Genomic DNA, 22,984 nt, shown 5'->3' on the forward strand with positions numbered 1-22,984 from the left:
TTGTGTGGTCCAAGGAACCTCTCGGCCGTATTCCATCAAGAATGACCGGGAGCTTCCGTGGCTCACACGGGTCGGGATGATCTCTTCGGCCCCGATTTGGATCTTTTCCTATCATGACACATGAGCTTATGCATCATATGGATATGATATGAGCACATAAATGGAATATGATGGACGTACGTGCATGGAAAAGCATGAGGAAGTCCGGATCTAGAAGAAAAATAGCAACTTTCATGCTCTCCGGTTTATAAATCACATTAACACTTCATAACAAGCAAACATCGAGGATCCTAGCTTCTCTAAGTCGTAGAGGAATATTACCTAGCCTCGGAACACGAGGAAAGAGTCGGAGAAGTGGCAAAGGGAGTCGGGAGACTCGGTTGGAACGAACAGACCCGAACCGGTGCAGTCGGGTCGACTGGCAGACCCGACTGGCAGTCTGGCTTGTCGGGGCTGTACCGGTTGATCGGGATGGAATTTTCGCGCGGGGCCAGTTGCGTTGGATTCCCAAGAGACTAAGGATCGCTCCTGTGGTGGTTTCGGGAGGAGAGCACGCGTAGATTTTCCGGAAATCAAAAACAAAGTCGGGTCAGTAAAAAAAGGACAGACCCAGTCGGGTCAAAACAGACCCGACTGGCACCCGATGAAGAAACTGCTCCACAGGAGGGTCCCGGTGGTCTTTTGATGCAAGGTTGGTGGCGTTGGATTCCTAACTGACGAGATGACCTGTACGTTCCTGCGAAGTTCGGGTTAGAAAAGAAAACCAGAGGAACAGCTTGGGGCCGACGGCTTGGGGTTGTCCATTCGAGCCTGGAAGGGGAGGAGCCGACGGCTTGGGGCCGTCCATTCGAGCCGAGGGTTGAGCCGTGGCTTGGGATCGAGCCGCGGCTTGATGGCTTGGCTTGGCTTGGCTGTGGGTCCCATTCGGTTGAGAGAAAAGCCGGGAAATGCTTGAAACTTAATTGAGCGCGCGTCCGATCTCCGATGTCCAATTAATTTATGGATTTGGAATGCTTGAATGACGAGGATTCGAATGAGCTTAATATCGCCATGCGTCGTGTGGACGAACGTTCGGGCGACTCGACGCCTCGAGAGTCGGTTTTTGCCTCGTTTGGACATTCGGAGTGGAGTTTAGTGCCCCTCGACCCCGATTGACCTTTGTGCATCCTATCATTCATTTTGACGATCCTTTTGCCCCGTGAGGGATTGTTGGCTCGTCATCCTCGATCGGAATTTTCTCGGCGTGCCCTGAATGCCTTGAGGTGCTTGGAGATTATTGTGAGGTACTCAGAGACCCTCGTGGTCTCTGCTTTCCGTGGAAATACCCGAAGACTCGCTGGGAGGCATTCGTGACCACTGAAACGTACTTCGGGAGACTGAGCCGGACTCCGGAAGGTTGTCTGAAGCTTGTTCCCCGGCCCTGGTGGTCCCCGGGTGCCTGTAGGCCCGTTTTGAGGGGCCGCTTGCTAGTCAGTGGGGCGAACCCCGGAGCTATGTTAGAAAAGGCGTCCGTGGGGGATCGGGGTGTCCCGGCTCAAGCAGGATGTCCCAGAAATGCGTCCGGACGCGTGATTGGTCGTTTTGGCACTGAGGAGGATTTTTGGAGCCCCATATTAGGTACCTTTCGGTGCTTCGGTGACTCAGTGATGAATAGTGCCACAGTGCCCCTCGACCCCCGATTGACCTTTGTGCATCCTATCATTCATTTTGACGATCCTTTTGCCCCGTGAGGGATTGTTGGCTCGTCATCCTCGATCAGGGACCGTTGGCCCGGGGAGACCTAGGGACCTTGACCGGGATTTTCTCGGCGTGTCCTGAATGCCTTGAGGTGCTTGGAGATTATTGTGAGGTACTCATAGATCCTCGTGGTCTCTGCTTTCCGTGGAAATACCCGAAGACTCGCTGGGAGGCGTTCGTGACCACTGAAACGTACTTCGGGAGACTGAGCCGGACTCCGGAAGGTTGTCTGAAGCTTGTTCCCCGGCCCTGGTGGTCCCCGGGTGCCTGTAGGCCCGTTTTGAGGGGCCGCTTGCTAGTCAGTGGGGCGAACCCCGGGAGCTATGTCAGAAAAGGCGTCTGTGAGGGATCGGGGTGTCCCGGCTCAAGCAGGATGTCCCGGAAATGCGTCCGGACGCGTGATTGGTCGTTTTGGCACTGTGGAGGATTTTTGGAGCCCCATATTGGGCACCTTTCGGTGCTTCGGTGACTCAGCGATGAATAGTGCCAGAGTGCCGGCTCCGCCGTCTTCGGGATTCCTCGTTCGTCTGTTCTTCTGACTGCTCTCTTCCGTCTCTCTCAGTGGATTGTGCTCTTCTCTTACTGTCCGTGACCTCGTGCCTGCCCATTGGCTTCCGATTGCCGGGTGATGATTAGTGCCCCGGGCCTCGGTTGGGGATCCTCGCATGGGGAGCCGGTGGGCCAAAATGGGGTGCTGACAGGCACAAACTACAAGAGAGAAGTAGGGTTCACTAGAGAAAGGCACAGAGGGGCAATTGGAAGAGTAAACAAACGACGAACCTCGAAGCAACAGAAGCTGGCACTGTGGCACTATTCATCACCGGATCACCGGAGCGTCAGAAGGTATCTAATGTGGGACTCTAAAAATCCCTCTTGGTGCCAAAATGACCAATGGCACATCCAGGCACATGTCAAAAGCATCCTGCTTAAGCCGGGGCACTCCCGAACTCTACAGACGCCTTTCTAACAGGGCTCCTCGGGCGCTTGATCCACGAACGAGGAAACGACACTCGGAAATAGGTCTACACATGCCCCAGGACCACTAGGGCCATGAACAAATTTTAGATTGCCTTTCGGAATTCGACTTGGTCTCCCGAGTGGACCCCGACTTGGAAAAAAGAGACTCTTTCAAACAGAATCTAAGCTCAGAGCTCATTCGGTGGAAAGTTGACGTCCAAGCTTCACACCACTCACTCCCTACAACTATTAGGATTAGGGAAATCATTTCGCCTCGGGCCAAGCAAATCAGTTAGGTCTCCCGAGTGACATTTCAGTGGTCACAAACGCCTCTCGACAAGTCTTCGGGGCATGTTTCTTACAAACAGAGGCCACAGCTGTCTCCAAACACCTCAGGACGTTTGGGAAACACTGGAAAAACCCTGATCGTAGGTTCCTAGGTCTCCTCCGGCTAATGGTCTTCGGTCGGGGACGGTGAGCCAACGATCCCGCACGGGAAAAAAAGCTCACTAAGACGAGCACTATAATGCACAAAGGAGCTATTGGAGAATGCGGACGGTCAACTCCACCCTGAATATCCAAACAGGGCAAAAACGACTCTCGGGGTGCCAGGTCACCCGAATATTCGTTCACATGAAGAATGGAGATATTGGGTTCGTTTAAATTCTCTTCATGCGAGCATTCCAAATCTATCAATTAATCGGACCACGGAGGTCGAGCACGTGGCCAATCGAGCCTTGAGCTTCTCCCAACTTTTCCTCGAGCCAAGAAGAGCCCACGGCTAAACCCCACAGCCACGGCTAAACCCCAAGCCACGGCTCAACCACCCCAAGCCACGGCTAGATCCCTCATGGCCGGCGGCTCAAACCCAAGAGCTTCCCCCCTCCACACATTTCAAATATCTCTTACACATCCTCACATCCATCACTTCCTATCACTTCCCATCACTTCTCCCTTACTTCCCCCACACTCTAAGTGACCATTTCCCCTCCCTAATCACTCTTCAAAATTTCGACAGCCCATTTCCCCTCCCTAAACCACACTTAACTTCACTTAAACGATCCATTAAGCCTCCCTTTATAAACCCTAAGCCTCATCAACTCAATCACTTTTTTAACTCCATCTTCTCTCAAGCCAACTTCTCTCTAAAATACTCTCAACCTCCAACCCACTCCCACACCCCCGTACAAGCCATCCCGTGCCCGAAACTGGCTAAAACCAACGGAAAACCATCCGGCATTCCGATCACCGCCCGATCTGACTTAAGCCAAATATCGCCAAACTTCTTAGCCTACATATTTCCCACCATCTAAGTCCATTTTTGGGCTTGGATTTTCGGTTTGAAGCCTCCAGCCCCACATTCCAACCGTAAACATCATCGGATCTCTAGGAAGTTCCTCTAGCGCATCCGAGTTCTCCACACATGCCATTTCCTCCCACGACTTTGGCGAGTCGTGCCATCACGTTCAAAGGGTCCCTCACAACCCTCACTCTCCCCCATGAAGAGGTGGTCACGGTCCGAGAGCCATACCACCGTGCATAACCCCCGTTTCATCCATTTTCTCTTTACCGGGTCCACCGTTTGTTACCGAGTTTTCTCTCATCATTTCGGGTTTGTTCAGGCTTCGACACATTTGGGACTGTCCACGAACATCTAGATCTGCCCCTTAGGAGTCCAAGGAACCCGATCTCACCTAGTGCCATGGTCGGAGTTCACGTGCCGACGCCGTTTTCCCTAAGTTGCCACAGTCGCTACTTTATGGGTACCTACTGCCCTTGGCGTCCAGCCGGGTCACCCGACCCTCTTGTCGCTTCCCCGACTCTTTTTCTCGTACATCGAGGCTAGGTAACACTCTTCTATGATTTAAAGGGACGAGCTCTTCGATCTTTATTTGTTATGAGGCAATAAAGTGATAAAGTGCACGTTACATGCAAGTATATTTTTTTTCTTCTTTAACTTCATGCAATCCCATGCAACATCATGTGCTTCATTTTTGGTTACGTTCATATATCGTATAAACGTGCATGCCATGACGGGAAACGATTCATTTCGAGGTTAGAGAGGCCCCTGTGGTTCGTAGGGACCATAGGGACTCACGGCCATGCCTCCCGAAGGGATGGCCGAGAGTCCTCTTGTCCCTCACGGACACACGGGGAACTCCCTTGCCCTGAAGCTTGTTATTTCCCACACCTTACTGACCCGAATGTCGTGTAGCATGTGGGTATAACGAGAAACGTTCGGAATCTAGGAGGGAGAGACCCTATGGGTCGGCTACATCAAGGGATGCTCACGGCTACCTTCCTTGCAAGGGGGCCGAGAGGTTCCTTGGTCCATCCGAAGCTATGGACCTCTCGTTCAACGATATCAAGGGTTTCTCATGATATATTTCCGAGTTTGTCATTGAATGAGCCAATGTCGCTTTATAGATTCCATTGAATGCGATGTTTGTGTTTGTCTTGCGTGTCCATTTGTGTAACCGAGATCATGGTGACGTTGGCTTAGTGAAATGCGTGCAAATCGTCTATGTATGCCACTTGATATATGCAAGAACCAATTAGAAGTGATATAAGAGACCCATCAAAACTGGAATTGGGTCAAGAAGCATTTGGCCGCTTATCCTTAGGGAATGGCCGAATTCCTCGTGACCCCCTCCGAGTTAGGATTGGCCTCTTTTGTCATTTCATGATCGATCCTTGGAATTGCTCGTGATTATGTTTTTCCCTAATTACTAACTACATGCTAATCATTTATTAAGTACGTTAGTTTCGGATAATTACCCATTAAATCCATAATCGTGACATGAAATGATAATCGCTGAATAATTTCACAAATGGGAGAAACGGGACGTATCATTGGGTTAATTAAATCACTCGGACTAAATAATTGGATAAATTGATTGTCAATTCGTAAACGCATCGATGGTTCACGGAAAGGCGGAAGTGCCATTTTCTTTAAAAGCTCACAATTTCAAAGCACCTAGACGTGTAACACGAATAGAATCGTGTCTAGCGAGTACTCGTGTACTATGACTCGAGTCCAAACCCAATTTGAGGCGGCTCAAGTCGAGAAGCGCGAGTCCTTTTTAGACGTCTTCGTGTCATGCGATCTTTAATTTATATGTGAACTACACACGTTTTACCGATCAAGGGCATAATCGTTATTCCGCGATCCACCGATATCGTAGGCATTAGGAAGTCGGAAACACCTCGATCTATGGACGAAAAGGGGCGGCCCGTTCGGGCGCGAGTTTCATTCGTATGGCCCATTCCATCCACTTTCGGTGTTTCTATCTCCCTATTGTAGATTCGGTGGCGGGCACCTTCATTTCTGTTGCAAAACACGAAAAACCGGATTAATCATGCATCGGACTTAATCAAACGTTAGATAACGGATAGGCGGAATGCTAGATTCCAATCTAGAGTCAAAATACGAGTTTGACAAATTCGGTGAAACCGCAATGACACCTCACTGAATAGAGTTCTAAAACAAATTTACACATGCAATTGGCCTAGAACCATATCCCAACCCACCTCTTTGTTTGCCTAGGTTAGATACATTGTTTGCTAATCAACCCCGGTTAATAACTGATTAAATCACGTACATTCGGCCTAATATATAACTTGTTTGTATTTATTTGTATTTGCCTGTTTTTGTCTGTTTTTCATCAGTTTTATCAGTTTTCTTCTATTTTTCATTTGCTTTTGCTGATTTGTCACGGCTCGGGTCCGAATCCATAAGTTACGTAATACACGGGGTCCAACACCCCAAATCACCGAACACGAGGTCCAATGCCTCCTAACTCACTGAGCGCGTGCAACCTGAGTGCGGAATGAGATCTAGCCTCGAGTCACCATCACAATCCAAGTATGGCCTATGTGGAAGGCGATTTGGATTGGATTTGTGAATCGCGATTAGATATCACCCGGGAGCTCGATCGGTCCAACGGTTTCAGTAAGAATCAATCGATTCTTCCGTCACCCATCGGTCCGATCGGACCCGACCCCCGGCTCTTTGAGCCCGCGTTGCGTTAATTTCTTTATCGGTCATTCAAAACACACGGTGAGCCGAAGCAGAATATTGACCCAATGCGAGCTGATCGGGGATTCGTTTATTCAATTGTAATTTGTATTTCTTTGAGAGTACATTGTAAGGAACTTTATTTGTACATTCATTTGTAAGGATCCCCCAATCAGTGAACGAGAGGTCCGAGCGTAGAATTAATCGAATTGATTCGTTTATCTAGAAGGCAAGTAAATTTAATGTTTCATGGTTTCGGCTCGCACGGGGAATCGACCACCGTGGCTTGATGAACCGTAGCTAGGATAGCGAGCCGTTTCTTCGATCCACGAACTTACTTTCCTTTTGGATTCCTGATTCGAATCAATTGATTCACCGACTTTACGGTGTCAAAACGGGGCGAGTCAAGTGCAACCCTAAATCACGCGGTAAATAAACAAAACGGCAAGCCTAGCAAGCTAGAATACCAAAAGGGCGTGCGGAATATAGGGAGGAGCGAGATAGACTTCGTTGTGAGCTTGTTGACTCTCGTGCAGAAGTCGCAGACTACAGGGAGCTTCAAACAGAGTTAGCTCGAGCACGCGCTCGGATCACTAGACTGGGAGATAGCCCGCCTGAATGCTATGTTGGACCGAGCACGGGCAAGGGCGCACGGAGTCCCTGATGCGAACCCCGTCGAACCGGTCGCGGAACCCAGCAACAATAATATGGAATCAAACCCGGATCGTCGAAGATAGAGATTTTGAAAGGTGGAATATCGACCCCGTAGCTATATAGAGCTAGAAACCAATATTATAAGAAGTTTAAGAACTACAAGTAATCGACTTGCAACCCTTGAAGCATAAGTTCAACGAGAACAATTTGGAGAATATCTCTCACACAAGATAGAAAATGGCAGAAAAGTTCTCTAAAAGATAACCTAGGGATGAGCTTATAATGCTCTTGTAATCTGAAGACAACTAAGGAAAGCAAGCATATTCTAGAAGGCATATTCCAACCAGATTTGGTTGCCATCTTCTAGAAGGCATATTCCAACCTGATAGAAGGCATATTCCAACCAGATTTTGTGGCCATCTTCTAGAAGGCATATCCAACCAGATTTGAGGTAGTTGTGGTTATCCTTTAATGCCCCGATGTGTACTGATGAGGTCCAACACTCTTGCTGACCAAAATCAGCCTCGACTCGACTTGTTCGTCTCTCGAACTGCGTGCTTCTTCTCGAATATTCGTCCATAAGTTCTGCAAGGCTTGCTCCAATTTCTTGGCACGTGCTCTGGTGACCGGTCAGGTAGAAATATGCAACTTGTCCTCATGCTCGGAGTTCGGCTCAACCCTATCATTCCCCCCTTCTTCAAAAGGATTCGTCCTCGAATCTGCGCCCACATCAAAGGGAGAAAGATCAGAAACATTAAATGTAGAACTCACTTGATACTCTCTCGGCAAATCGAGCTTGTATGCATTGTCATTAATCTTTTCTAAGACTTGAAATGGTCCATCTCCTCGTGGATTTAGCTTTGATTTCCTTTGGCTTGGAAACCTCTCCTTCCTGAAATGAACCCAAACCCAATCTCCCGGTTCGAAAGTGACATGCTTTCTTCCCTTGTTGGCTCGAGTTGCTGCTTGTTCATTCTTCTTCAAAATGTTTTGCCGAGCCTCTTCATGAATCTGCTTCACCAACTCTGCCTTTTTCTTTCCATCAAGATTAGAAAGCTCATTTACAGGTAAAAGAATCAAGTCCAATGGAGTTAGTGGATTAAAACCATAAACAATCTCTAATGGTGAAAACTTTGTAGAAGAATGCACAGTTCTATTATATGCAAATTCAACGAATGGAATGCAATCTTCCCAAGCTTTCAAATTCTTTCTAATCACAGCGCGCAACAAAGTGCCCAAGGTTTGATTGACAACCTCGGTTTGTCCATCTGTTTGTGGGTGACAGGTAGTAGAAAACAACAAAGTTGTTCCCAACTTAGCCCACAGAACTCTTCAAAAATGACTCAGAAATTTCGCATCCCTATCACTCACAATTGTCTTAGGGACTTCATGTAAACACACCACTTCCCTAAAGAAAAGATTTGCCACATGAGTAGCATCATCAGTTTTATGACAAGGGATAAAGTGTACCATTTTTGAAAATCTGTCAACAACCACAAAGATAGAATCTCGACCATTCCTAGATCTAGGCAGACCCAAAACAAAATCCATGGAGACATCAATCCAAGGGTGACTCCGAACAGGTAATGGCATGTAAAGTCCATGTGGATGAATTTTCGATTTAGCCTTCTTACATGTGATGCACCTAGAACAAATTCTCTCGACATCTCTTTTCATGTGAGGCCAAAAGAAGTGCTCCTTCAGAATGTCCAAGGTCTTAGCAACTCCAAAGTGCCCCATCAACCCTCCCCCATGAGACTCCCTAATAAGTAATTCACGCATGGAACTCTTTGGAATACATAGCCTATTTTCACGAATTAAATACTCCTCATGCCTATGAAACTTATCAAACACTCCATTTTCACAGACAGCAAACATAGCAGCAAAATCAGGATCATGCTCATATAACTCCTTAAAATGCTCGAACCCAAGAAACTTAGCTCCAAGAGTTGAAACAAGGGCATACCTGCGAGATAAGGTATCGGCTACCACATTCTCCTTACCTTGCTTGTATTGGATCACATATGGGAACATCTCAATGAACTCAATCCAACGTGCATGTCTGCGATTCAACTTACCTTGGCCTTTCAAGTGCTTCATGGTCTGTGTGAATGATGAACTCCTTAGACCACAAGTAGTGTTGCCACGTTTTCAGTGCTCTCACCAACGCATATAACTCCTTGTCGTAGGTGGAGTAGTTCAAAGCGGCCCCTTTAAGCTTCTCACTGAAATAGGCAATGGGCCTCCGGTCTTGCATAAGTACAGCACCTACACCAATTCCAGAAGCATCACATTCGATATCAAAAGGTTTAGAGAAATCTGGTAAAAGTAGCAATGGAGCTGAACTTAGCTTTTCTTTTAATGTATTTAAAGCCTTCTCTTGCTCTTCTCCCCACTTGAACCCAACATTCTTCTTGATGATTTCTGTCAAAGAAGCAGCAATGGTACTGAAGTTTGGCACGAACCTTCGATAGAATCCCGCTAAGCCGTGGAAACTCCTCACTTCAGCGATAGTGGTAGGTGTAGGCCAATCCTTGATTGCCCTTACCTTGTCTTCATCGACCTCCACACCCCTGGAACTAACAACGAAACCAAGAAAAACAACTCTATCCAAGCAAAAGCTACACTTCTTGAGATTAGCATACAGCTTCTCACGTCTTAATGACTCAAGGACACTTCTCAAATGTTCAACATGGTCATCCAAACTCCTGCTATATATCAGAATGTCATCAAAATAGACAACCACAAATTTCCCAATGTAAGCACGCAAAACATGATTCATAAGACGCATAAAAGTGCTGGGTGCATTAGTTAAACCAAATGGCATTACCGTCCACTCATACAATCCATGCTTGGTTTTAAAAGCTGTTTTCCATTGATCACCTTCTTTCATTCGAATCTGGTGGTACCCACTCTTCAAATCAATCTTAGAAAATATAACGGAACAGTGCAATTCATCCAACATGTCATCTAATCGAGGAATGGGATGTCAATATTTTACCGTGATCTTGTTCACAGCTCTACAATCGACACACATTCTCCAAGTCTCGTCTTTCTTTGGAATAAGCAGAACAGGGACAGCGCATGGGCTCATACTTTCTCGAACATGTCCTTTGGCCAATAGCTCCTCAACTTGTCTCTGAAGTTCTTTAGCCTCTTTCGAACTACTTCGATAGGCCGGTCGGTTTGGAATAGGAGCTCCTGGAATAAGATCAATCTGATGCTCAATCCCTCTTATTGGTGGTAGTCCCTGTGGCATTTCTTCGGGAAAGACATCTTCGAATTCTTGCAAGAGAGAAATAGCAACACTAGGTAAAGTAGAGTCAAGGTCAGAAATAGAAAGATAGACCTCCTTGTACAAGAACAAGATCATCGGTCTATTAGCCTTATAAGCACCCTTAAGCTCTCTTTCTTTTGCATAAAAACTCAATTTTCTCTCTTTTTTCTGAACTCTCCATCTTTTCACTCTTGTTTTTCACATTCTCTCCACTTTCTTTTCTCTCAAGATCACTCTCTTTCTCTTTTTGTTTTTCAGCCACTTTTTCACTCTTCTCACTAAGAGACCTTTTAATTCGAATCTGATCCTCAAACACTTGAGTCGGTGTCAAGGGTGCAAGTGTTACTTTCTTCCCGTCCTTTACAAATGAATATCGATTCCTATACCCATCATGTATCACTCTCCTGTCGAACTGCCATGGTCTCCCGAGCAACATATGGCTAGCACTCATTGGTACAACATCACAAAGAACCTCATCCCGGTACTTTCCAATACAGAAGGACACAAGAACCTGTTTATTTACCTTCACTTCACCGCATTCATTCAGCCACTGGAGTTTGTACGGCTTGGGATGTTTTTGGGTATGCAAACCGAGCTTGTCTACCATCAACTTGCTGGCCACATTCACACAACTTCCTCCGTCAATAATCAACCCACACACATGATCCCTCACGTGGCAACGAGTGTAGAAGATATTCTCCCTTTGCACCTCATCACCATCCTCTCTAACTTGAACATGTAGGGCTCGCATGATAACTAAGGCTTGACCTTCAACCGCATGCTCAATGTCACTAGCATCTTCGAGTGGATGCATGGAATCACTATCTTCTTCTTCTTCAGTCTCGATATCCCTACTCTCCATCATAATCATGGTCCGCTTGTTTGGACATTGGGAAGCAAAGTGACCTGAGCCCAAACAACGAAAACATTTGATATCACGATTTCTTTGAGGTTCAGAAAAAGTTTTACCCTTATCCTTGTTGTTGGCTTGAGTCTTGTAGGTGTCTCCCTTTGGCTTATAATCAGTCTTCTCATCCGGTTTCGTAGAAGAACCCCACTTCGATCTCCAAGACGCTGAACCAGAAGTTTCTACCTTTGAAGATGTTTGACCCCCTCTCTTGAGCTGCCTCTCAACCTTCATGGCCATGTGTACCACGTCGTCAATCTCCACGTAATGTTGCAGCTCAACTACATTGGCAATCTCCCGATTAAGTCCACTAATGAACCGAGCCATGGTTGCCTCTCGATCCTCCTCAACATTGGCGCAAATCATGACAATCTCCATCTCATTGTGGTACTCCTCCACAGTCTTAGACCCTTGCTTAAGATTCTACAGTTTCAAGTATAAATCCCGGTAGTAATGGGATGGGACAAACCTCCTCCGCATGACAGCTTTCATGCCCTCCCAATTGTCAATAGGTCGCTCCCCATTTCGGCGTCTACTCACCGTCAATTGATCCCACCAAACTATGGCATAGTCGGTGAATGCCACAGCTGCAAGCTTCACCTTCTTCTCCTCGGAGTAGTTGTGACAATCAAAAACCAACTCAACCTTCCTTTTCCATTCGATGTACACATCAGGATCGCTCTTGCCTTGGAACGGAGGAATGGTCAACTTGATGGATCCCATATTACGATCAATGGTGTCTCTTTCTTGGTGCCTCCCACGTCCGCGCCATGGCCTCTCAGCCCTTGCTCCTCGAGCTCGTCTCATTGTGGCAATGGAAGACACATCATCCTCATCATCATAGGATCCCTCCTCATGGTCATCAAATGGATCAATAGTAGGTGCCGGTTGTCGGTTATTGTTCCTCCTTGGGTGCTGATTGGGAGCTTGTCGCAACTGGTCAATCCGCTCATCATGCCTCTCCAACCGGTCATTGATCGTATTGAGCACCATGTTCATTCGCTCAAATTGTTGTTGCATAGCCCGAATGATTGTGCTCTGATCAGGCCCTCCACTGCTTTGTTCAAGTCCCCCGCTATTTTCTTGTGACATGTTGAAATCTGCAAAGAAATCTTAGAGTAAAAGGACCTCACAATCACTCCCTCACGTGTTTACTCTCTAATCGATGTCACACAAACTCTCGTATTTCACTCGATACAATGGCTTTTACCCTCTGATGATCTCACCCACTCTTGCCTTTTTCCTCTCGTAGATTTCTCCACAAAGTTCTGGAGGAACTAAGTAATCTAATTATAAGTCCTTGAGGAAATTACTTGTTTGCTCAAGCCACTTATAATATCAGTTCCAAGTAGTAAAGAAGCGAAGAGATATGGATGGACAAGATGTATGTGAAAGGAATGAGCCCGGACGAATCAAAGATGGAGTTGACACAAATACGATCGGAGAAAAAAAAAAGAAGAATGAGAGCAACTATGACAGATCAACTTAAGGCCGGTGTAATCAGCGAAACAATCGATCACTCTAATTCACCACAGATCAATTACAACACAAAGACAGCAAATTGTTCAATAAATTATTCGCTCACTTCAGATCCTTTTCTCTTTTTTTTGATCCTTTTTTCTTTTCTTTTTTTTTGACGATTTAGATAGTTAAGATCAGATCAGACAAGATTAATGGAAAGGATAGAATGAAAGCTATATCTAAAGATTCTAGAACGAAGAAAAAGAAAAGAACAAGGATAGATGAAACCTCGATTTGGAACTTAGGCTCTGATACCAAAATGATATGAACCCCGTCGAGCCCGTCGCAGAACCCAGCAACAATAATATGGAATCAAATCCCGAATCGTCCAAGATAGAGATAGAGCTAGAAACTTCAGATATAGCTTTGAAAGGTGGAATATCGACCCCGTAGCTATATAGAGCTAGAAACCAATATTATAAGAAGCTTAAGAACTACAAGTAATCGACTTTCAACCCTTGAAGCATAAGTTCAACAAGAATAATTTGGAGAATATCTCTCACACAAGATAGAAAATGGCAGAAAAGTTCTCTAAAAAATAACCTAGGGAGGAGCTTATAATGCTCTTGTAATCTGAAGACAACTAAGGAAAGCAAGCATATTCTAGAAGGCATATTCCAACCAGATTTGGTTGCCATCTTCTAGAAGGCATATTCCAACCTGATAGAAGGCATATTCCAACCAGATTTTGTGGCCATCTTCTAGAAGGCATATCCAACCAGATTTGAGGTAGTTATGGTTATCCTTTAATGTCCCGATGTGTACTGATGAGGTCCAGCACTCTTGATGACCAAAATCAGCCCCGACTCGACTTGTTCGTCTCTCGAACTGCGTGCCTCTTCCCGAATATTCGTCCATAAGTTCTGCAAGGCTTGCTCCAATTTCTTGGCACGTGATCTGGTGACCGGTCCGGTAGAAATATGCAACTTGTCCTCATGCTCGGAGTCCGGCTCAACCCTATCAGTCCCCCATCCCTAGGATTAGCAGACGCATTCGTTTTTGCCCTCGCTCGGACCTACGCCACTCTCAGCAGGCTACCGAGCGCAAAGGGATGTCGGCTTACGTTTATGTTCCTTTTCTTTCGTACGCTGTTTTTTATAAAACTATGGAACTCGAATCAAACCAATGTGATGAAATTAGTATTTTGATACTCATGGATCTCATACATCATGTTCTTTTATTTATTGTTCTACACTTATCCTTTCGAAAGTGTCGATATCACGCTCACATACTCTTGGAATCCAGGTAATCGCAACTGGCGTCGCACCGTTACTCGACTCGTCAACGTGTTAGGATGACGGAAGAGAACCGAATTGATATCTCCGAGGAAGTCAATCCACCGGTCCCAGCTCATTCTCAGCAGCCCCCGACACATGCTTCGCCACCTCCAACTCCCGCGGGCATACCATCGGCGTATTCGGGCGCTCCCTCGATACATCTCCCACCACCAACGTCTTCAGGGGCACCCCTTCCACAAGTCTCGCCGACATCTTCCACCTCCGACGACCATGCTCGCATCGCGGCACTTGAGGGCACAATTAACCAACTAGCTGCCAACATGACCACCAACATGGCCGAACTGTTTGCCCTACTCAGAGGACCGAACCGTGCATCCTCGAGCTCCACACCTCCTTCAGGACAAGGGCTAACGGTCAACCCAACATCTTGGATTCCGCCGACTCAAGCTCCAGAAAGCACTGATGCTCCTGCCCCACCAACAACTCACATGCCCACTGTTCACCCGTTAGTCATCCCCTTTCCGCTGCCACCGGCCCCCACAGCCGTCCCTCTTCCACCGGCGGCATTCCTAACTCCGGATCAGGCCCTGTCTGTGCCACCACCCGTCTCCATGCCGGCCCCAGCCGCAATCTATACCGTCCTTCCGCCAATGGTTTTCCCGGCATCAAGCGCACCTGCTCCAGCGCATTTTCAAGTCACAGAACCTCCTCCCTACACTTCTCAACAACCCCACACTAGCCTTCCCTACCAAGCGCCGCCTCCCATAAATATCACCTTTCTCGAATCGGGGCACCCCGACTCACGTGGTTCAGTTCGCTTCACCAACGCACTTTTTCCCCGAGGCTGACACCGAGCAGGAGCATAGATTGAAGAGAATGGAGGAGACAATACGAGCCTTGCAAGCAAATGAGTCTCGCCCCAACGCAAGCTATGGCGATTGTAGCCTCTTCCCAGGCATGCGGCTACCCTCAAAGGTTAAGATCCCGGAGTTCAGGACTTACGAAGGCATGACGAATCCGCGACATCATCTCCGCCATTACCGAGGAAAGATGCTACAATACTGGGATTACGAGGAATTCGTCATCCCCTCATTTCAAGATAGTCTGACGGGAGTAGCTCTCGATTGGTTCATGTCGCTAAAGGCCGAAGACATTCCAACATGGGTAGATCTTTCCCGGAAATTCATCGACCAGTACCAGTACAGTGCGGAGACGCCTCCGACCCTCTTGGAATTGAGCATGAAGGAGATGGCGCAGGGCCAAAGGTTCGAGGAGTACGCTACCAAGTGGCGTGCCCAAGCGGCAAAGCACATCCCCCCAATCAGCGAAGTACAACAAATTTAGTTGTTCCATTCCACCCTAAGGGGAGTGTACTATTCGCATCTGTTGGCTCACACCTCTTCATTCTCCGATCTCATTGAGGCCGGGAAAAAGCTTGACTTGGGAATCAAGCTTGCCAGGATGGAAGGCCCCACCAGTAAAGGAGAAGAATCCACGAAGAAGGCTTCTGCAACAACGACATATTCCAGCGGAAGAAGGGGAAAGGAGGTTACAGTTAACGCTGTTAATCTAGCACACCGACGCCCCAACAATATTCGGTAAATTTCACGTCTGCACCCCCCGTGGTCCCCACCTACGCTCCGCATGCGCCGCAATATCGACCTCAACCCCTTACCCAACCAATCTACTACTCTGCACCGCCGCCTCCACTTCCACCTACGGTACTGTTAGCACCCCATTTTGGCCCACCGGCTTCCCACATGAGAACCTCCGACCGAAGCCCAGGTTACTATTCATCACCCGACGGGCAGAGGCGAGCATGCGGTCACAGAGTCATAAACGGCGGAAGAGGGACATGATCCAATGAGGAAACAGGGAAAAGCAATCAGGAAAGGCAAACAGACGACAAATCTCAGAGCAACGGGAGTTGGCACTACGGCACTATTCATCACCTAACCACTGAAGCACCGGAAGGTGCTCGATATGGGACTTTAAAAATCCCTCTCGATGCCAAAGTGACCAACGACACGTCAGGGCGCATTTTCGGGGCATACCGCCTAAGCCGGGACACCCCAATCTCTCATGGACACCTTTTCTGACAGGGCTCCCGGGGCCCGCTCCACTGACAAGTAAACGGCCCCCTAAAACGGGCCTACAAGCACCCAAGGACCACCGAGGTCATGGGACAAGCTTCAGACGACCATTCGAAACTCTACAGGACTCCCCGAGGGACGTTTCAGTGGTAGCAAACGCCTCCCGATGAATTTTCAAGGCACATTCACGGAAAACAGAGATCACAGCGATCCCCGAACACCTCAAAACATTCGGAGAGCACTGAGAAGACCCCGATCACAAGTCCCTAGGTCATCCCGGGCCAACGGCCTTTGGTCGGGGACAACGAGCCAACGATGTCCCACGAAGCAAAAGGGTCGTCGAAACGAATGTTAAGATGCACAAAGAGCAATCGGGGACCAGGAGCACTAAACTCCACTCCGAACGCCCAAACATGGCAAAACCGACTCTCGAGGTGCCGAGTCGCCCGAACATTCGTTCATACGACGCATGGCGATATTAGGCTCATCCAAATCCTCTTCGTTCAAGCATTCCAAATCTATTAATTAATCGGACATCGGAGATCGGATGCGCGTTCAATCAAGTCTCAAGCACTTTCCAGCTTTTCTCTCAATCGAACGGGACCCACAACTTAGCTAAGCCAAGCCACCAAGCCACGGCTCAACCCCAAGCCACGGCTCAATCCCTCAAGCCGCGGCTCAACCGCAATAAGCCACGGCTAACTCCCATGGCCGGCGGCTCAAAGCTTTCCCCCACCACAAATTCAAATTCTTCTTACACTTCTTACACATCCATCACTTCCTCTTACACATCCATCACACCCATCACTCATCCTCTTGCTTCCCCTACACTCCATTTGACATTTACCCTTCCCTAATCCTCCCTCAAAATTCGGCAGCCCTCACTTAAGCCTCAAAACCACAATTAACTTCATCAAAGCACACCATTAAGCTAGCCTATAAGTTCCCATCCATCATTAACCCTAATCACTTCTTCATTCTCCTTCTCTCGCAAGCCAATCTCCCTCTAGAATCTTCTCAAAATCCAGCCCACTCCCACTCATTCGTCCATCCCGAGCCAAGGCCAAAACCGGCTGAAACCATTGGAAAACCACCCGGTATTCCGGTAACCACCCGACCCGACTTAAGCCAAAAGTCACAAAACTTCCTAGCCCACATATTTCCTACCCCCTAAGTCCATTTCCGGGCTTAGATTTCTCATTTGAAGCCTCCATTAACGTGTTTTGGCCGTGAGAAGAATCGGCCCCCTAGGACGCTACACGCGTGCACCGAGCCACCAACAACGCTCCATTTCTTCCCACGACTTCGGCGAGTCGTGCCATCACGTTCAAAGGGTTCCTCACAACCCTCACCCTCCCCCGTGAAGAGGTGGTCAGGATCCGAGGGCCGATCCACCGTGCACAACCACCGTTTCATCATCTTTTTTCTTACCGGGCCATTCGGGTTCATATCGAGTTTCTTCTCACTATTTCCGATTCGTCCAGGGCTTGGCACGTCCGGGTCTGCCCACGGACATCTAGATCTGCCTCTTAAGAGTTCAACGAGCCCAACCCCGCACCGTGCCGTGGCCAGAGCAAGTGTGCCGACCTCGTTCTTCCCAAGCTGTCGCGGCTGTCCTCCACTCGGGTCACCCACCCGTAGCTTCAAACCGAGTCTAGCGACTCCCACGGCCACGTCCCCGACTCTTCTCCTCGTACACCGAGGCTAGGTAACATCTCTTTACGACTTAAAGGAGCTAGGATCTTTGATATTCGTCTACATGAAGCGTTAATATTGGTTTAAAGAAGCCGGATGTATGAAAGCTTGCTCTTTTCTTCCGGATCTATGTCTCCCATGCACTTCCATGCAACGTGCGTCCACTATATCCCTATACACGACCATGCCATGTCTATATGATGTTCAAGCTTGCGTGCCATGATGGGAAACGGCTCGGATTGAGCCACGGGACTCACGGCCGAGTCTCTAGGGAGAGACCCGTGAGCTCCCTTGGCCCATCCGAGGCTAGGGTGGTCTCCTCCTTCCCGAAAAGGGTTGGTTCCTATGTGTTTTTTTTACCATTAATCATAGATAACGCGATAGCATGACGGGAAAAGGTCCGAATCGGGGCCGGAGAAGTCTTCCCGACTCGTGCGAGCCATGGAAGCTCACGACCTTCCTTGGAGGAAGGTGGCCGAGAGCTTCCTTGGGCCACTCGAGTCCGAGGAGCTTTCTCCCACCTCGAGACGAGCCGATTCCCGTGTTTTATCCATTTAGTTATTAGTTGAGTCAATGACGTCTCTATTGTTTTCCGTTTGAATAACCCGTTCGTAAGTGTTGTGTGATTTTATGCGATTATGGTTGTAATGGTGCTGAGATAACCGAAACTTGTATCATTATTTAGATTGACGTGTTGTGAATGTGAGAAACGATTGAAACCGGTGTAAGAGACCGCCCAAGACCCGGGGATGAGTCAAGGAGATATTCGGTTACTTCCCTAGGATGTGACCGGGTGTCCCATGACTCTCCTCGAGTCTAGACCGGCCTCTTCATCCGCTTGGAAGTCGATTCTTAGAGTTGCTTCGTAATTATACTTGTTGTTTATTCATCGATCATGTATCAATTACTCACTAGATGTTTTAGTCTCGGGTAACCACCCATTAAACCGTAGTTGTGATCCAAATTGGTAACCGTCGAATAATTCCACGAATGGGATAAACGGGACGCATCATTCGGCTAATTGAATCGCTTGGACTAAATAATGGGGTGAATCAATCCTCAATTTGTAAACGCATCGATGATTTACGAAACGGCGAGAATGCCCTTTTTTATTAAGAAAAAAACTCACAGTTTCAAAATACCGAGACACGTAACACGAATAGAATAGATGTCTAACGAGTACTCGCATGCTATGACTCGAGTCCGGGCCCGATTTGAGGCGGCTTGAGTCAAGGCGCGCGAGTCCTTCTTAGACTTCTTCGTGTAGCGCGATCTCCAATTTATACACGGACATTGCAATTTTATCATCCAAGGGCATAATCGTCATTCCGTGACTCACCGATACCCTAGGCTTTAGGGAGTTGGAAACACCTAGAACCATGAACGAGAAAGGACAACCCATTCGGGTGCGAGTTTCATTCGCGCGGCCCACTTCGTTCATTTTCGGTGTTTCTTTATTCCTATCATAGATTCGGTGGGGAGCATTTTATTTCAGTTACAAGACACGAAAAATCGGATTAATAATACATTCGGCCTAATCAAACACTAGATAATGGATAGGCGGAATGATAGACTCCAATCTATAGTCAAAACACGAGTTTGGCTAATTTGGTGAAACCGCAGTGTCACCTCACTGAATAAGAATCTTAAAACAAACACACACATGTAATTGGCCTAGAACCCTATTCTAATCCACCATCTATGTTTGCCCAGGTTAGATACATTGTTTGCCAACCAATTCCGGTTAATAACTGATTAAATCACGTACATTCGGCCTAATAAAACTGTATTTCATCAGTTTTATTAGTTTTCTTCTGTTTTATTCTTGCATTTGCTGATTTGTCGCGATTCGGGCTCGAGCCCATAGGTTACGTGTTACACGGGGTCCAATGCCCCAAATCACCGAACACGAGGTCCAACGCCTCCTAATCCACCGAGCGCGTGCAACCCGAGTGCGGAATGGGATCTAGCCTCGATTCACCGTCACACTCCGAATGCGGCCTATGTGGAAGGCAAATTTGGATTAGGCGCGTGAAACGGGTTTAGATATCACCCGGGAATTCGATCGGTCCATCGGATACAGTGGGAACCAACCGGTTCTCCTGCAAACAGTTGGATCGATCGGACCCGACCCCAGGCTCTGTGAGCCCGCGTTGCCTTAATTTGTTTATCGGTCGTTCAAAATACACGGTGAGTCGGAGTGGAATATTGGCCTAATGCGAACCGATCGGGATCCATTTATTCATCCAGTTGTATTTTATAATTGTCCGAGAGAACATTGTGAGAATTCTATTTATGTTTATTCATCTACTTGTAAGAATCCCCGATCGGTGAGCGAGAGGTCCGAGTGCCAAACCGGTCAAGTCGGGCTATTATTACCGAGAGATGAGCAAGCTCGAATACTCGCTGTTTCGGTTCACGCAGGGAGTCAACCGTCACGGTTCGATGAACTGTAACGCTAAGATAGTGAACCGATTCCTCGATGCACAAGCCTACTCATCTTTCGGACTCTTGGCCCAACTTGATCGATTCATTGAATTTACGGTGTCAAAACGGGCGAGTCGAGTGCAACTCTAAATCACGCTGTAAATAAACAAAAAACGGCAAGCCTAGCAAACTAGAGTACTGAAAGGGCGTGCGGGATATAGGCCCGCACGTAATAGAACCCCCGAATTCGGAATTTTCGGTTTCGCACGACCATTGCCTTAGCATTTAGGTGTACCCCGTACCCCTAGACCCGGGTATCTTGCCGGCCCTCGACCTTCGGGTTGTAAAGGTGCAAGTGGCGACTCCTTCTCACGTGCGTCCGTCGCGCGTCCCCGGGAAGGTGGACACTCCCAAGCCGCGCTTGCTTAGGCGCGCGCATGCGTGCCCCGACGAGATTAAATTCGGGTGCGCTGTCAGCACCCCGTTTTGGCTCACCATTCCAAACAATGATATTAGCAATGACCCAAGCCACGACTTGAGCAGAATACAGAAAACGGCTCGGCAGAGCAAGAAATCACTATTCATCCTCAAGTTGGCAAAATTGAGCAAATGGCCCATGGACATGACAGAAGGACTCTAGGGGTCACCAAAGGGGAACAGAGCGACCAAAGAACTCAACAATGTCCAAAACCGGCGTTTTCAGTGTACTACACGGACGGCACTATTTTCCGATAGTTCGCTCGGCCGTCGGAAGATAGTGAATATTGGACTCCAAAAATCCACACCAGTGCCAAAAAGATGAAAAGTGTCCCCAAAGGCATTTTTCAAATCATCTGCTCTATACAGAACAATTTTCTGTATACAGACAACTTTTCAGTGGAAGTCCAAAAATGCCGGTTTCCTGGAGAAAAGTTAATTCCAAATATCAGACGCGGCCATGCCCCATCAACACACAGAGTATGAACAACGCTTCAGATTGTCTTTTGGAAGTCACACAGACACTTCAAATGACTTCCGAACGACAAAACAAGCATACCCCTCTTCAGAAGAGCATAGCCGGAGAAGGGTCTGATGGAATTACGGCAAACGAAGTTCATACCGCATTGCCCAGAAAACTCTAGCAGACATTCACAATTGGGCAAAACAAACAGCAAAACCCCGTGCCCGTCACCCGCGCACTCCCGGGCTCATCATCCAGCGCCACCGCGCCCGTCCCCACCAGCGCACGCCCGCGCCCGTCACGCACGCCCGCGCCCGTCACCCGCGCCCGCGCCCGTCATCCGCGCACGCCCGCGCTCGTCACCCGCGCCCGTCCGTGCCCGCCATCCGCGCACGCCCGCGCCCGTCACCCGTGCACGTCCTTGCCCAACACCAGCGCTTGTCAGTGCCCACCAGTGCCCGTGCACGTCCATCCTTGCACCCGAATACCCTTTTAAGGGTTCCACCGAGTCACCCGACTCTCAAACACTTCCCCGACTCTTTCCTCGTATTCCGAGGCTAGGTAAAACACTTTCGACTTAGAGGAGTTAGGACTTTTTATATTTTTGCATGGCTATGGAGTATTATGGTGTTTTCATGCATGTTTCATTCACAAGATTTAATTTTTATGCAATTTTATGTTATATTATACACGTACACTATCTTAGGACTTGCTACCATGTCGGAAAGGGGCTTGGATCATCATAAAGAAGACTATCCCGACCCTATTATGGCACATTAAGTCTCGGCCAATTCTCTAAAGGAGAGGGTTGAGATTTAAATTGCTCTTTTCGGGTTAAGATCGGTCTCCTTAGCCTATTCAAGTTAATTTCCGAGTTTGTTTATCATTATTGCATGCATGAAGCCGGTGTTATGTTATCCTTTTCCTTAATTAACACGTTTGTGAATGTTTGTATGTTTGAATGAGCTAAACAAATCGTGATAACGCCGGCTTTTGTTAAAAAAGGGTGCTATTTATCACGGTCGATGTTTGAGCATGCGAGAAATAATTAAACCACGATTAGGAAATCGTTCGTGACTTGGATAGAGCCATGAGAACCTTCGGCCACCCTTCACAAGATGAAGCCGAGGGCTTCTTGGCCTTCCTTGAGTCAAGAATGAATTCCTTATCTCAAGTTTAATTTGTTGATCGGATGATGTGAAGTTTTACTTCAATGTCTTTACGATTCCCATATTAAAATATCATGTAAAGACTCTTTTAACAAAGCATGCATGGATTCGAGTATCGATGAATCATTCGGGTCCATTTGGTTATGAGGATAGTTTCGGTTATTGGACCAAATTATTCTCGATCCTTATGGAATCGTCTTGGTCGTCGAGTCGCGAATCGTTTTCACAATTAATGCATTCGGCACAACCCTTAAGCATTAATTCCACAAACGGGTTAATCGGGACGCTCACACGATTAAACTCACTTCATACTGATAAAGTTTACCCGAATTGGACATTAACTGATAACTC

At 47.6% G+C, this 22,984-nt stretch overlaps 1 protein-coding gene across 1 annotated transcript; it reads left to right on the forward strand.

The window, feature by feature from the left end:
- Positions 1–14,365: 14,365 nt before the first annotated feature.
- LOC116214416 (vegetative cell wall protein gp1-like) lies at positions 14,366–15,157 on the forward strand. The gene has a single exon (XM_031549824.1). The coding sequence runs from the start codon at positions 14,366–14,368 to the stop codon at positions 15,155–15,157; it is 792 nt and encodes a 263-aa protein (XP_031405684.1).
- The last annotated feature ends 7,827 nt before the right edge of the window (positions 15,158–22,984 follow it).

This window comes from Punica granatum, chromosome 7, assembly GCF_007655135.1.
Source record: "Punica granatum isolate Tunisia-2019 chromosome 7, ASM765513v2, whole genome shotgun sequence".
Lineage (NCBI taxonomy): Eukaryota > Viridiplantae > Streptophyta > Magnoliopsida > Myrtales > Lythraceae > Punica > Punica granatum.

Excerpts from the sequence above, each read along its gene's own strand:
- LOC116214416 (XM_031549824.1), top strand. The coding sequence starts at position 14,366 with ATGACGGAAGAGAACCGAATTGATATCTCCGAGGAAGTCAATCCACCG.